Source organism: Notechis scutatus, chromosome 1, assembly GCF_049901735.1.
Source record: "Notechis scutatus isolate UNSWTSFEM ecotype Mainland chromosome 1, rNotScu1.2, whole genome shotgun sequence".
NCBI lineage: Eukaryota > Metazoa > Chordata > Lepidosauria > Squamata > Elapidae > Notechis > Notechis scutatus.
In genome coordinates, this window is record NC_142009.1 from 155,923,626 (window position 1) to 155,940,195 (window position 16,570).

Sequence of the window (16,570 nt, forward strand, 5' to 3'; positions counted from 1 at the left end):
GGGCATCTCCCAGACAAGGCCGCCCGCAGTTTGGAATCAGCGGGCTCCCACTCCCGGTCCTGGCCGCCTTCGGGGCTTCTGGCTGGGCAGGCCCGGGAAAGGGAAGGAAGGTAAGCCGCAGCAGGGCCGGCAGCCCTCCTTTTTCTCTAGGCGCTGCTGATGATGGGCCGAGGGGAGAAGGGGGTGGAAGGAGAAAGCAAGTGGCCTGTGCGAGAGTAGGAAGTGGCCGGGCGAACTGGGGAAGCTGCCTCGGGCCTCAAGTGCCCAGGAACCGAACCTGGCCGGCTCCCTCTCCCTCTCCCTCTCCCATTGCCTCCCAGATAAGCCCGCTTTGATTGTGGCCGTTCCACAAACTCCGTCCCTTTGGCTCGCCCGCTGGTTGCGTCTGTCTTTGTGTCGTTAGAAGCGCCTGGGTGCAGGTGCGGTGCCTGGAAGGAGGCCGCGTGTGTGTGTGTGTGGACACCTAAGGCGTCCCCCCCCCCCAGGAAAGTTTCACACACACACACACCGAAACAAAGAAGTTTTTTCCTCGGTAATTACCGGGAAGGGGGATGGGGAGAGGGTTACAAAGGGAAATAATCCCCTTCAAAGCGGAACGAGGAGCTTCGCGAGATAGATTCCCCCTTCTATTTTGGGGGACAGGGAGGGTTGCTGCTGGTGGAGTCGTTTGAGTCCGCAGTAGGAAGGCAAAGAAACACAAACCACCCACCACATTTTCTGTCCGATTTAATAGCACGGTTCCCCGCGCGCAGTTCAACTAAATCTATGGCGTTCACTTTTTCGGGTAAGGCTACTCGAAGGACGGGAAGTTAAACGCCGTTCATTGAATGAAGGGAAGCCGGATCCCTTCAGGGACCAGAAGCGGCGGGCAGTGAAGTTACCCGGCAGTAAATTTCTATGGAGATTCTCAGTCATCCCTGTCGTGGTTGTCCCAAAGGTGCTTTTTCAAAAGGCAACTGGACTTTCTGTTTTTTCTTTAAAGACATTTGGCTTCTCAGCTGAAGAAGCTTCTTGGATGAGAAGCGAAAGGTCTTCAAAGAAAAACAAGGTCCAACTGCCTCTTGAAAAAAGCACCTTTGGGACTCGGCAGTAAAGTCGCTGCAAAATGCCTGGACTCCTTTAAAGGCGCACTCGAGGCATTATCTTCCGACGGCTTCCCCATTCGAGGCGCGGCCTTGTCCTTTGACTTGACCCAAAGCTCCGTTTCGTTTCGCAAGTCTGCCGGCGCAACCTCTGTGTTCAAATTCAAACGCCCCACGCGAGAAACTGCTCTGGTCCGCACAGCCCCGTCGGCCGAGGCCGGGGGTGGGGGAGAAAGGCTCGGCAAGACAACAGCGCCCGCCTCTGCTCACCCCGCCCTTTCCCTTCCCTTGAGGGAAGGAGGTTTCGCTCCCGGGGAGGTGGGGTGGGGTGGGAGAAGAGCGCCCCCCCCCACTCTCCCCCAAACAGAACTCGCACAGCCAATGGCGCAGCCGAGCGAGGCATCCTGGACGGTGCCACTTTGGGGGAGCGAGTCCAAGCGTGGCATCGCCTCAGTCCGACCGGCCGTTCGCGACCAATTTACACCGGAGTGGAGTCGCCTCTCCTCTGCTCCCCCGCCCTCCTCAGCGGGAAGGCGGCGGCAACCCGTCCCTTCAAGCTGCCCACTTTTCCAGTCGCAGAGAGGCGTCCGAGCCCCGCTAGTGCCGGAGAAGGGAGTTTTCCGCAGGAATTGCGGGGCACTGGAGACGAGGCGAAGGAGCTGGCCTCGCCGTCGCCTTTCGCTAGGGGCCCGGAGCCGCGCGGAGCTCCCCTGGTTGAGGCGCTGGGCGGGAGAGGCAGCGGAGGGGGAGGGAGACACACGCTAAACAGCAAATTAATAAATTCTAATCTGGCTCTCAGGAACCCGCAAAGCGAATTAAGCGAGCTTCCAATAACAAAGAGTAGCGCGGCCCGCCGCTTGCCCGCCTCTCTCTTCCTCCTCGGCCCAAATTAAACGCCGCTTTTAAAGGCAGACCGAGGCGGTGGAATTTGTCGCCTTTGTTGGGGGGTGGGGGCACGACAGGCAATGGAGGGGGAGTCGAGAGAGATACGGGAGGAGGTCGCGTACGGCGTGGGGGAGATTTAAGAAAGGGGGAGGAGAAAAAGAAGAGAGGGAGGGTAGAAGGGAGAAGAGAGTGAGAGAGATTCTGTCCTGAATTTCATCCAGTCATCGACGAAGATAAGAGGTTTAATTCATTTAGCATATGAACGTCCGGCAGAAAGCGATTCCCATTATGAATACATCCAAAGGCACAAGGCGCAGTTCCCTCGTATTTACACTGGCGCTTGTTATCATTTTAACCGGATTATTCACGATGTGGATTCTGTAACGTATCTGGGATTCTCCTTGCAACGCTTTTTGTTCCTCCCTCCTTTCCAATATAAACCCCTGATCTGGATTATGAATCTCTCTCTCTCTCTCTCCCTCTCCCCCCTAATTTTCTGGTGACTTTTACATCAGCTCAACCAGCAAAGAGATCTGAGCTGTGTCCAGACATGAGTAGAACAAGATCCACATTTGTAAGACCCACTTCTGCTCCAGGGTTTTCCCACTGCAAAACAATCCTTTAGTTTAAATCTTTTCAGAGTAAAACTCATTTGATCCAATTTCTGGTTAAATCAATTCAACTCACATTCAGAAGAATGAATTACTTGTCTTGGCACTGCTTTTAAATATCCTTCCGACTTGTTGAACAGGGCAAAATATACCATGCCAGATCCTGGGCTACAGGTTTAATTGTAAAAATAAGAACTAGCTTAGGCTGATGGCTATACACATTTATCTGGAAGAAAGCCCTGTGCTCAATACAGTTTATTTGTTGATAGGGATATGTGGAATATGTTGATTTTAAAAAACCCTAAAATTTTGGATACACATATAGCACATCAGCAATTTCTCAGCAGTTTGCTTCACAGAATTCAGCTGTATTTGTTTTCAATGAATAAAAGCAAATTATTGTAGCTGAACAAATTAACAAATTATTGTAATTTACATAAATTTACAGGGACAGATGAGTGCCCAATCTTTGTGTAACACATTTGTAAAATAATTCTAAATATTAAACAATAAATAAGTCATATATAATGATTAGAAACAAAAAAGAGATTAATGCTCTCCCAATTAGTTCAGTTCCAATTTCTCAAACTGAAAAACATGGGTGGGGAGTGTTTTTTGTGTTTTGGGCTGACAGTTTGACACCATAATGTCCTAGAGAAATACCTGGATTTGAAATGTATAAAAAAGCAGCCCAGCCCAGCTATGATAAGAAAGATCCAGCTTTTATTGAAAATTTATACATAACTTGGTATTGTAATAAATAAACATAACCATTTCCACAAAAATGAGCATGATGCTAGAGAAGGATATATTTACTTGCAAGATTTTGCAAACAATGGCAAGACAGACCCCTGATGGATACAGAATAAATATTAACAGCATTGTAGAACCAGAGTGCAGAGGTCCAGCACAAGATCAAGAAAAGGGAACTAAACTAACAGGTAAATAAATAATTAATAAAAATGGGGTAGCCTCAAAAGAAGAATTTTCTGTAAACTGATCATACTTTAGTTAGCCTTATGTTTACAATCACTTTTTTTAAAGTTGCAAGACTCTTGAAAGATTGGTTAAAAAGAACTGCTCTCCGCGCACAAAAGAAAGCCTTAAATTTTATAATTGTACTTACAATAAAAGTGTAAAATTGCAGCTGAAAAACGCACGTAAATATAGCACATTGAAAGAAATTATATGAGTGATCTAACAATAAAATGATTCATAGCATATTTAATATTACATATGGCAGAACTAGAGGAAACAATTGAGCATGTTTCTTCCTTTCTCTGCTATGTGACTACATAGAACAATGTATTTGCAAGTTCTTTTAACTAAAAACTGTAATGCTAGGGTTTTCTCCCTTCTTATACAACTGGATGGCTGCTTAAACATTTGGGAGCAAACTTATTTAAGATAATTAAACCCACCCAAAAATCCCTGTGGAAAGCTAATTATGAAACCCTGTTGCTTGAATGAAAAGGGGGAAGAAAATCGGAAATCAATTTAAGATAAAGCTGATCCAGCCAAATGGAAAATTCTGAAATTTTAAGAGGTCTATTTGTGATGTAGTTTTTCTAGTCTTGTTGTTGGCATATGTCCAAAATGTAAGAAGGCTGAAGTTACAAAAAATGACAGTATCTTGGCCCATGAAAGTTAGTCATTGAAGGATACATTTCTCTTCTTTCTTGGCCATTTTTCCTTTGTTTTGTTCAAGTGTCCTTTCCAAATGCTCATCTTCTTCTTCAGCCCTAAAACAAAAAAAACCAAACAAATACAATTGTCAGTAGTTTTCCTAACAAAATTCGGCTGCTTTACATTTCAATGAAGGAGTTATGCACAGATAAGGAGTTTAGGGAGCAGTCTCTTCAGGGACTAGGTTACACCATCTGTTTCCATAGGTGAGAAGTAGTAGCAGATCACTTTACCAAAATGCAGGACCGAAGCAGATTTAATTGCTTCAATGTCAGATGACTGACCTTCTCTTGAAGGTTCCCCCCCCCCAATGTAAAACTTAAGTACAGTGCAAGGAAAACTTGATTTTATTACTGGAGTTCATCAAAGATATGAAACATACTGTTTTTCTTGGGCATCTAAATCTCTGACCAGCGCGTCACGTTTATTAACAAGAATAACAAGTTCATCTAGCAAAAGTTGCTCCCGTCTCTTCTGAGCTTCAGTCTTTTGCCAATCTGAAAAGAGAAGAAAAATTCAGATATGTGTTCTTTGAAAGCTTAATATACATATGATCTAAACAAATCAGTGTCACAGGTCTGGGTTCTATAATAGAACAATTTCCTTTGTAAAGACGCATAAGGAATTATTTCACTTTCCTATGGATCTATATAACTACATGAAATCTAATTTGACTTTTCAGATATTGTTTGATAAAATCAGATCCAATATCTTTCAGCATTATTAAAAAAAACTATGGAAAATTTTTGAGTAATACTAGTCAATAACATAAACATGTATGAAATGAAACCAGTTTTTTTTTGGGGGGGTTGTGATTTGGGTGTGTGTGGTTTTCCTATATTCATGTATTTGGGAAAAAACGCTTTACTCAGCAAATCACATTTAAGAGAAGATATGCAAAAGATTGCATTATTATTAATGTTTATGATCTTGTTTTTATTACAGATTTCCTAAATAACTTCCATCCCCTTCCAGTGTATTACAGAGTTTCTATCTCTGAACCAGAAAAAGATACAGATTGAAAACTGCCAAACAACATACAATAAAACTTTACCACAGTGCAACTTCCTTTCTCTTACAAATTGATTATAATTTTCCTTTTTTCCCCTTTGCTATATCTTGGCAGTTAAAAATACCTCACACTGGTCACTAGGCACCTCAGAATAACTTTAAAATGAGAAACAACAATCAGTGTTTCCTATAAAATCAAAATACATCTACTAAATAATATTACTCAATCTCCCCCTTCAACAATACAGATTGTTTGATATTTTCCTAATAAGCTGAATCTTAAGTTCACGTAATTTCCAGGTTTCTTAATAGCGACAATGTATATGTAAGAATTTATATTTTTTTCTTCCTTTGTTCAAATTTGCTTTATTTTTTAATTTCAAGAGGTCATAGAAGGAATGAGATTCTATCATATTTAGTCAGGTCTCTTTGCTGATGTCTCTTCTTATAAGACAAACAATATCAATGTTTCATTAAAAAGGGCAGTTTTAACAGCGGAGCACACCAAACAAACTGCTCTAGAGGCCAGACAGCAAGGGCCTGTATCTGTCACTCAAACACCACCCTGTCCCGCCTCCCTCATTAGGAAGGTAAACAATGAAGAGAAGGAGAAGTAGATGATGAGAGAGGTAGAGGTACAAATGAGAAGCAGGAGGGAAACAGGACACCCACCTTTTTTAAAATCAACAACAACAACAACACAGAAAACCCTCCTTAGCTTCTGACTCATGTGGTGTCCTCTATCAACTTTTCCCCCAAAAAGCAGAGGAAAGGCCCTAGAAGTCTTTTGGATTTCTCTCTTCCCTGTCCATTGCCCTGAGCAATCATGTTAAGCCTCACATGGCTGGTGCTTATTCAGATAAACCTAACAATGCAGCCCAATGGTTACCATGTGAATCTTCACAAACCACAGAAGAATGTGCTGGTTCAAATCCCCCTGACCCCCCCTGCGAAGCAAAATTTATTCAAGGCAGAAAACTGTTCAGAAGCTTTATGAAAGCAAGTGGTGCCAGAGTGAATTTGGGTTTGTATTTACAAATTAAAAATTAGATGCAGGTTCATCCAATAAAGCTTAGAATGGCAATAAAAAAAAAACCAGGAATGTGTGGACCAGTCTTTAAATTGTTTTCCCAATATGCATAATTAGCATGTGCATACTAATAGACATAAAGGGAATGTGTGCTCACGGAGAGAAGCAGAAAATAACTATTTTATTTAGATTTCTCACTGAGAAGAAGGGGGACCAACCAAATTTTACCCTTTAAAAATCACAGATCCTCCTTTATTCAACAATAACCAGCACCTGCATTTTAATTTAAGAAAAACATGTTTCTTACCTATACGGATAGATTTGTAATAGCGATTCAGGCATCAGGCTAGTAACTGGCAGACTGTGAGTTCTAGTCCCACCTTAGGCACAAAGTCAGCTGGGTGACCTTGGGCCAGTTGCTCTCTCTCAGCCCAAGAAGAAGCAATAGCCACCACTGCTGAAAAACCTTGCTAAGAAAATTGAAGAGACTTGTCCAGGTAATCTTTGAGAATTGGACACCATTGAACGGAAGAAAAATAACCTCTATACATAACTTTGTGAAAATGTTACATTTCAATTTCTACATTCAAAACTGGAAAGTAAAGCTGGAACAACTACTATCTCTAGATTGAAAGAATGTCCAAACTATATTATCCAAAAGACTGTTAAAAAAAAAAACACGTTCTTTGAAATAAAATCACAGATTTCTGGAATTCGTTTTCTATGTAAAACCTATTTAAACAAAGCTTTCTTTACTGGATAAGTACCACAGTTTCATTAAGATACTAAATATAATTTTATTTACATTCAAAAGTAAACAGCGTGAAATATTCTGATCAAAGTAAATAATAGACATGATAACTCTGCTGATTACACTTTGGGATAATAATCAGATATCCAAAATTATAAGTCCTGCAGTCTTAGATGAAAACATTTTTGAACAACCTATTTAAGCAGTCACCTGGACCTTCTTTGTACATACCTCCTCATTGCAATTATATAGAAAAATGTTCTACTAATTTCAGGTGAACTCACTTCAGGTACAGGTATTCCCTCCTCTTTCTCTCTCTCCTGACAACAGCAAATTTGACACTATTGGCCAGGATACATTCTTAAAAATATATACAAAAATATATTGCTTCAAAGAGCAGCTATATTTCCCCCTATGTCACAAAGAAAACTGCCTTTGAAATTAAAGATAATTGGTTGTATCTTATAAACATAAGTTGTTTAAAGGGAGTTAAAAGCCAAAACTTTTGTTAGGATTAACACTGCAATTCTATACATGTGGAATCTTATATCCCAAATAAAGCCAATCAGATTTACTCCCAAGTAAATGGTTGAAGAGCTGCAACCCAAGCAGTCTGTGATTCTTTAACTGTTTGGGTTCTGGGTACCATTCTTAATCCTGACATGGTTACAGCCCTTTGAGTGCTCCCCCACTCTCTCTCACACACAATGTATTAATCATTTATCATCTCTATCATATTATCTACCTACCTACCTACCATCTATTTAGCTATCTAATAGGGAACAGCCATTTCCCTCACAGGACTGACTGCAGTATTAACAATAATTACAAACCTTTCACTCTATTCCTTTGTACTATAAATGGTTGTCTATCTAGACTCATCAAACATTGAATTATATTAAGTATTTGTTTGCCAGATTCAATTTTAAAGAAATGTTATTGCTGAATATACATTCATAACAATGACAGCACAAAGATGTATTTGTTTTACTGATGTTTATATCTATGTATTTTTATAAAAATGCCATGACAAGCATTCTGGAAGAAAAATATCAGAATGAAAATGATCAAAGTTTTACAATTAAAAAAATAAACAACAAAACTTTGAAGGTTTTCACTATAAAATAAGATACTTTTGATGAAAATTAACATGACTTTTGTAAAGAGCATATTGGGTATCTGTAGTTAAAGTCTTAGCTTTAGTACCAGTCAGCTGACAATCCTGAAAGTTTTTCCTCCTCCTCCTCCTCCTCCTCCTCCTCCTTCCATTTGATAGTATTCTACTGCTGAAGCTAATCAATCTATGGAGTACTGTGGCCAGAACTATGTAACAAAACTTAAATTGATTTACAAATGGGGTTTTAGAGGATAAGCTCCTCCACAGGATTACCTATTGATTTTAAATATAAAAAGCTTATCATATAAATCATAACTACAAAAATAGTGAACCTATGCATAAATCCTTTAAGAAGTGCACATACTTCAAACTTGAAGCCAAGAATAAATGTAGAACATTCTAAAGAAGATCCATTTCTTGGATGGAAAATTGTGCCTCCACCTCTCCCCTAGGGTGTGCAAAACACGAACATAATCTTTTTCAAGAAGGCATTAAATTTGAACCAAAAGGACCATGCATGCATGAAGATTCTCAATACTCAGTTATTCTCAATGAGAAAATTTTATTCTGCAATAATTGTGAGTCACCATGTTTCATGAAAGCATTTGGAGATCCAGCCCTTTTTAGGCATGTAGTGCAATTTTATTCTGTTCCAAAAGGCAAGATTGCTACAAAACTATTACATTACTAGTAAGACTACAAGTTAAAAGGTCAGTTCGTGGTGATGTGAGTAGGAACTAAGTGCAACTCTGAAAAGTGTCTGTTCCACAGCTTGATAATGAGAGCTTTAGAGCAATACACAACTTGAAAGCAAAGCTGACAAAATCTTTTATAAATGTAAATGTCTCAGGATGGAAATGAGCAGCATCTACATTTAAGTACATAACTGCAAATAAATAGATTATATGTTGTTCTATAGGTACATATTAAACTATTTATATCCCTGTTATTTGTACAATTCTGAATATGTCGTGATTAAACTCCTGAACAATTTCATGTTAAATAGCATATCAGGACAATGCTGAACTCTGTGAAACTGCATATTCAAACGATGGGACGTCAAACAGCATTTCCTAAAATCACCTACTGAAATTTGCTCTCCAGCTGGGAAATCCTGAAACCACTGCAGAACTATACCTTTCAGGCTGCAAATACGCAAGCATGGCTATACACAGAAGGCCAACACTTTTGATGGAAATAAGGATGTAGGATTATTTAAATTTTCTATTTGCAAAGCATCACAACCTACACTTTTGCTTGTTTTAAGGCTTAGATCCATACATAATAGAGCTTTACAAATCATGACTGCAGAGTATGCAGCCCAAAACTTTGATATTGCTTCCAGAGCCACCTGAAAAGCTGTTGACAAACTTTGTTAACCCATCCCCATGCTATCACCCTGCAGCGGCACAAAATATTATGTAACTCATTCTGGTCATGCAGCAAGATCTGTGCCGTTTCCTCTGGTGACTAGAATAGATCAGGAACTGGCTACTGTTCTACCCAGCTTGAAATTAAGTGCCATGCATATACAACTAATTTCCTTATCATACAAAGAAAGAAACAAAGCAAACAACATTTTTCTCCTGCTCAGCTATTGCATTTTTAGCTGCCTTGTCCACTGCATGTGGACAATGGTGACTTTATTTCTATTAGCCTTTCCTTTTTTTGTGTTTTTTTTTTAAAGTGAAGGTTCATTGAAGTGGTGCTCAGAAGTTGCTGTCTTGATTAACCACTTTCTTGGCCTACTTTTCATTTGTCTATTCACAACTGCTCTTTTTTGCAGGAAGAGGGTGAAAAAAATAAGAAATGGTAAGACAGACACTTATGCCAGAAAAAAAGACAAAACGCTTTCAAATAATGGATTTGGTAATTAGAAAATATCTTGGGACAGTTCATTAACAGATCAAGAACTTGATGTTCATGATTGCTAGGAGACATTGGGAAATGCACAGACATTGCTTCTGATTTGTTCCCACTGATAGAAGATCCCCCAAGGTCCTGGTTGCAGGAGAACTGCCTCCAGAGATTTGCCTGTACGCCACTGTGAAAAACCAATAGAAGTTAGCATTTCCACAGTATGAAGCAAATACTATGAGAATTCTTTAGGATGAGCTGATGACAATTGTATAGATACATGATGTGCAAGGAACAATCAACTGAGAAATTAAAAATATACTGTAAGGGGTTGCTATGTGTTGGTATGTCTGTATGTATTAAGAGAGGAAAATCATTGTATATATGTGCAAGTATGTTTGTATATTTAGAAATACATGCATTTAGTTAATTACATTCATTAATAGAATGAAATTATATAAATGGAATTGAACTGATATAATTGCTATCATGTCTTCACCCATTTTTTGAGGTGTGGCCCTTGGAATATCACTCAAAACCAAGTAAGCTCTTCAAATAACGCCTGGTTTTGAGTGAACAACCAGTTGTGCCATTTGAACACTGTCAAGATGAATTATAATTGTGTTAGCGAAGTATTGATAGGCTCCCCAGTATGTATATTCAGAATGAAATAGAGTGGGATAACTTGATGGCAAAATCCTCAAATGCTGGCCCACAGCCTAGAAGATGTAAAAATGTTTGGATGGGAAGGAATCAACTTCAACTCAACTCTAGCAAGACACCGTCATTCTGAATTTTTGGACCTCCTGGATCCAATGATATGTAATCTTTGATTCTTGCAGGGGTAGCACTAGCCTGGATAGACCTGGTGTACAATTTGGGAGTCCGCCTGGGCTTACAACTCCTGCTTAAGGAGGAAGTTGCAGCCATGACTGAGGAACCTTTGCAGAAATCCATCTTATGTGCCAACTGTAGCCATTCCTGGAGCAGGAGGCCTTGTTTACAGTCATTCATATTCTCTCTTGGATTACTCTAATGTGCTGTACACGAAGCTGCCCTTGAAAATCATCAAGAAACTACAACTGGATCAGGACATACCAATGCCATACTGCACTGCTGCTGCCTAAACTACAATGGTTTCCAACTTCTTTTCAGAAGCAATTCAATGTGCTGGATATCACCTTAAAAGTTCTAAATGAGACAAGGCTACTTGTAAGCTGTCTCTCCCTGAGAAGTTATGCCTATTCCAACAGGCCAAATAAGGTTGCTGTGTTCCAGTTCCCTTCTGCTAAATGTTGTCATCTAGTGGAACCTGGGGAAGTGCACCTTTCTCTGTAGCTGTCCCTGCCTTGTGGAATAACCTTTCCCCAGAGATCCAAGCAGGTCACTGCTTGTCTTCCAGAAGGCCTTGAACAGTTGGCTGTTCCAACAAGGGATAGAGTAGAATAATGCTAGAGCTCTGTAAAATGGATATAATTAAAGAGGTATCACACATTTTGATTTTGTTGATTTTTATTCACCTTGTTTGAAGGGTTTTGTTGTTTTTACTGCTTTATGCACTGCCTTGGGTTATGCTCACAATATGTGTGGCTATATGAATCTTTTTTTTTTTTAATGTCTCACAAGTAGATTTTTTGCTTGTTCAACAAGATGTCTTTCTCCTCGTACCCACTCTCGGATCTGTTCTAGATTTAAATTCTTAATTTCCAGGACACAGTAAAGGAAATAGTCAGAAGTGTAATTTTTCTTGTTCTACTGCTTGAACTATTCTGATTGTAGATGAACTAATTGCTAAATTTCTGAATAAAATTTAGTTACTAGGAAATGATTGATAAATGCTATCCAATTTAATAAGTCCACTGAAAGAGGAGAGATGATAACTGCTGTTAAAATTATTATAATGGTGTGTGTATGAGAAACAGTATAAGGTTTCTGACTCAGTTTTAATCTTAAAACATGCTTTATAATATTGTTAAAAACCAACTCGTTGCTACTTCTTGCAATTACTTAAGCATCTGTCAAATATTAAAGCACAGTGGTCTATAAAACAATACTTTCTAGATTATTGGGCTCAGAGTTTTCTTTTAGAATATATTTATAGCTGTCAGGTCCCTTTTTAGAATGTGATAAACATGTTCCGGGTGTAGATTTTATTCAGGATTTCTATTATTTTCAACTTTGGTTAAGAAAATACAAAGAGGTGGATTAGAAAGCTACCTGGCACTTCATGGCTTTCCCCTCCAAACTCATGCTTTCAGTAAAGCCTCTAAACTAATTAGAATGGATTTATTATGGATCAGGTATCTTATCAGGTGAAGAAGGAAATTACCATGGACAGTCAAAGGGTTAGGAGGTCAATACAGAATAGCAAAATCAATTTAAATTGATTAGACAAAAGGCCCATCTTACACATTTTACAGAGCCCAAAGGATTAACTTTTAAGTAAACATCTTTGAACTGTAAAGATAGAATTTGAGGCTAAAAGATACAGTAATGACAGCTTTATTAAAAACAATAATAACAACTGGGGTGTATTTAAATAACTAATAAAGTAAAGCTAGTTTAATCTATCTTGATGTTTATTTTATTATAAATCATTTTCTGGATTACTGTACAGTAATATAAAGTATCAGGAGGAGCAGGTAATTGTACAATACAGATGAGACGACTAGCCTTTTAGAAAGCTATAGAGAATGAAGAAAATACATCCAAAAGATGGTTCCTTTGCCCAGTGAAATATTAATTTAACAAAAGCATATTTCTACTGAAGATAGACGAGGCCTGCCTAAAATGTTTACCTTATAAAAATAATGACATGTATTTTTTCTGTATTTTGTACTGAAGTAAAAATAGTGCTATGTATCAAAATAAATGCTATCCAAATAATCATGAATTGAATTTCATTTTAATAAGGTTAAGAGTTCTACATTTTTTCCAGGCTTCCTGTGTATATTGTCTGTCAGATTCAGATTTTCAACGATGTCTAAAAAAATTGTTTTCCACAGAGAAAAAATTAACTTTTCAATCATTTCTTACCTTCAATAGCAAGCATGGCCCTTAGCTCCCTGTTCAGTAGTTCGTACCGCCTTTCTAAGTCATGTTCCTTTTCCCTAGGCAAATTGTAGAAGTTCATCAATATGTTAATTACTAAATCATTAAATGCTTAAAAGAACCTTTAATTTTGATTGATTTTTAGAACTCTTAGCTGACTTTTTTTCTAAGATTAAGCTACTCTAAACAAATGATATGTAAGAATAAAACCTTATTCAGATAAGATCAATGTTTCCAAATGCTCCTTATATTAACTTGCAACATTCATTGGAGTACTGTCTACAGTACTTTCTACAATGTACTATACTTCAGCATCTTGAAAATGTCTCATTTACATTTCTCCTCAGTTTGTAAATATTTTAAAATTTTATTTTTGAATATTTTGAGCCAAGCTTTGGTTTCTGCTACATAGACCACAATCTTTCTTTGCTCCAGAAGGTCCTGTGTTCCATGCAGCATGTCACGTGGAACTAGTACTTTGCTCTCAGCTAAATGTCTCTTAACAAAAAGTTAAGAGGTAGAAAAATAATTTGTTTGCATTTGAGACTGGGAGAGGAAGTGATCAATAAATCTGTATGGAATTTAAGGGTCAGTCTGTTGCCTGCATGTGTTTTTGAGAAGGACATTTCTTTTGAGGGCTGCAAAATGCAGCCTGTTAAATATATAGCATGCAGTTATTCTTCTGGTTTTCATTGATTCTGGGTAAGAATATGTCCATTCATAAACATCATGCATGGAAGAAGAGGGTCAGCTGACTTCAGATTACTTTATTCCATCAATTCTATCCCGGTTAAGAAAATATCATCCAATCAGTCTTTTTAAATCCTTCCATTTAAAACTAACCACCAAACTAAGAGGAACTGAAGAAAGGATCAAGTCAATCCATTATAATTATAAATAAAATTAGATAGTAAGTAGATGGAGGGAACAAGTATGGCGCCAATGAGAGGTCAGCCTAAATAATCCTGACTTAAGTGCAACTTGTTTCTCTAGGCGCGCTTGGTGCAAGCTTTTGTTGGAGCAAAGTACATAAAGATAGCAGAGAACCCTGAATATTAAGCAGCCACAGATTTCTGTTATGGCTCCTTTGATTTGGTTATCAGAGGTGGAAATTCTGGAGTTTGCAGAGTTCAGCATCCATCATTTTTTTTTTTTAAAAAAAAAACCTTCTGGGAGACTAGCAAGTAATATACTGAAGAGAATGGAAGAACAGCTGTACAGTAGTGGCCGTGGCTACCATCAAGATTAATAGCAATTGTTGCTTCATGGAAAGACATTTATATTTTGTATGTCTTGCACAGAAAAAAAAATGGTGAAATCTGTACCCTCAAATGTGTGCACCCTCAAAATCATCCTGCCAGAGCTGAGTGTTTCTGAAAGGGGCTTGTGTATTTTCAAACAAGGCTTGCCCTTCATTTTTTTTTTTTTTCATTTTTATCATTCATCTGACAAAATAGTTTCACCTTCATTTCCTTGAATAAATAGCTTCACCTGTAGTCCTGTAAAATGATCTTCCATACTCTGCTCTTGGCTTAATGCTTTTGTTTAAGAAGTATCAGATGACAGTGGCATTTGGTGCTTGGAAACCATCCAGTTTGGAAGACGGTTCAAGATTTATAAACCATGATTCATGAAGTTGGGAACTCAGATTGACACCATGTGTTCTTCCAAAGGTCTCTCCTCCTACAGCACTTTAGGATGTATTTTAGATGTGTGAGCCCACTTTATGCCAGGAAACTCTGGCTTAGTCAGTTTACAGACCTGGATAATAACCCAGAGATTTTAGAGAACAACTTCCAGTCAGAGCATGCAATACTGAATTAGGTGCACAAATGTCCTGAACTGGGATAAAATTCTTGTCTGTGTTATTTGTAATGTTGAAACTGTTTATACTCCTCACCCATATTTCCTTCACAGTGGGGATTTCCGTATCTGCCTATGGATAGGTAAAATGGGCATTACAAAGAATGCAGACAATGCAAATCACTTAACGGATAACAGATACTCAGAGTTGGAAGGGACCTTATAGGTCATCTAGTCCAACTCCCCACACAAGCGGGAGACCCTATACCATTTCTGACAAATGGCAGTCCAATCTCTTCTTGAAGGTCTCAGGTGATGGCACTCCCACAACTTCCAAAGGCAAGCTGTTCCATTGGTTGATTGTTCTCACTGTCAGAAAGTTTCTCCTTATTTCCAGGTTAAATCTCTCCTTGTTCAGTTTCCATCCATTATTCCTTGTCTGGCCTTCGGGTGCTTTAGAAAATAGCTTGAATCCTTCCTCTCTGTGGCAGCCCCTCAAATATTGGAAGACTGCTATCATGTCTCCCCTGGTCCTTCTCTTTGCTAGACTAGCCAAGCCCAGTTCCTGTAACCATTCTTCATATGCCTTAGTCTCCAGTCCCCTAATCATCCTGGTTGCTCTTCTCTGTACTTTTTCTAGAGTCTCAACATCTTTTTTATAATGTGGTGACCAAAACTGGATGCAGTACTCTAGATGTGGTCTTACTAAGGCTTTATAGAGTGGTATTAGTACCTTACTTGATCTTGATTGTATCCCTCTGTTAATGCAACTTAGGATTGGGTTAGCTTTTTTGCCTGAAGCTGCACACTGCTGCCTCATATTTAGCTGGTTGTCCACTAAGACTCCAAGATCCCTCTCACAGTTACTGTTATTGAGCCTGGTTTCACCCAGTCTATATGTGTACTTTTGGTTTTTCTTTTTTTTTTTTGAAAATTTTATTTGGGTTTTCACAAAAAAAACCCATAATACAAATAAAACATCTTTTTTTAAAAATAGCATGGTCCCAGGTTACACTTCTTCATACAGACACAAACTCAATTTCATGCTCACTTTTATGTTCTATTACATATCTTATTACTGTTTTACATTTTCTACATAGTTTTTCTCCTCTCTTAATTTTCTCAATTTTATTTTAATTATTGACTTTTGGTTTTTCTTGCCTAAGTGTAGGACTTTACTTTTCTCTACATTTAATTTCATTTTGTTAGATACGGCCCAGTGTTCTAGTCTGTCAAGATCCATTTGGATCTTCAGCTTATCTTCTTGGGTGTTAGCTATTCCTGCCAGCTTAGTATCATGTGCAAATTTGGTTAATTTCCTCTTCTATTCCCTCATCTAAGTTGTTAATGAAGATATTGAAGAGTACTGGGCCTAAGACAGAACCTTGTAGCACCCCACTGCTTACTTCCCTCCATGTAGACTTAGACCCATTAAGGACTACTTGTTGAGCATGGTTTGCCAGCCAATTGTGAGTCCATCTAGTGGTGGTGCTATCTATTCCACTTTTTTCTAGCTTACTAAGAAGTGGGCTGTGGTCTACTTTGTCGAATGCCTTGCTGAAATCTAAATATATTATGTCCACAGTATTTTGCTGGTCTACTAATTTAGTCACTATGTTGAAGAATGAAATAAGATTGGTTTGGTATGATCTGTTCTTAACAAACCCATGCTGACTGCTAGTTATT

General features: G+C 38.7%; 1 protein-coding gene across 4 annotated transcripts in view; it reads right to left on the reverse strand.

The window, feature by feature from the left end:
- Positions 1 to 3,281: 3,281 nt before the first annotated feature.
- EHBP1 (EH domain binding protein 1) overlaps positions 3,282 to 16,570 on the reverse strand; it is a 252,941-nt gene continuing 239,652 nt past the window's right edge. For all 4 annotated transcript variants that reach the window (XM_026668426.2, XM_026668424.2, XM_026668427.2 and 1 more), the window contains 3 exons: positions 13,067 to 13,140; positions 4,647 to 4,761; positions 3,282 to 4,320 (listed from right to left, as the gene is read on the reverse strand). In XM_026668426.2, coding sequence (XP_026524211.1) covers positions 4,230 to 4,320; positions 4,647 to 4,761; positions 13,067 to 13,140 — 280 coding nt within the window. In that variant the 3' untranslated portion in view covers positions 3,282 to 4,229. The remainder of the gene's footprint in view (positions 4,321 to 4,646; positions 4,762 to 13,066; positions 13,141 to 16,570) is intronic.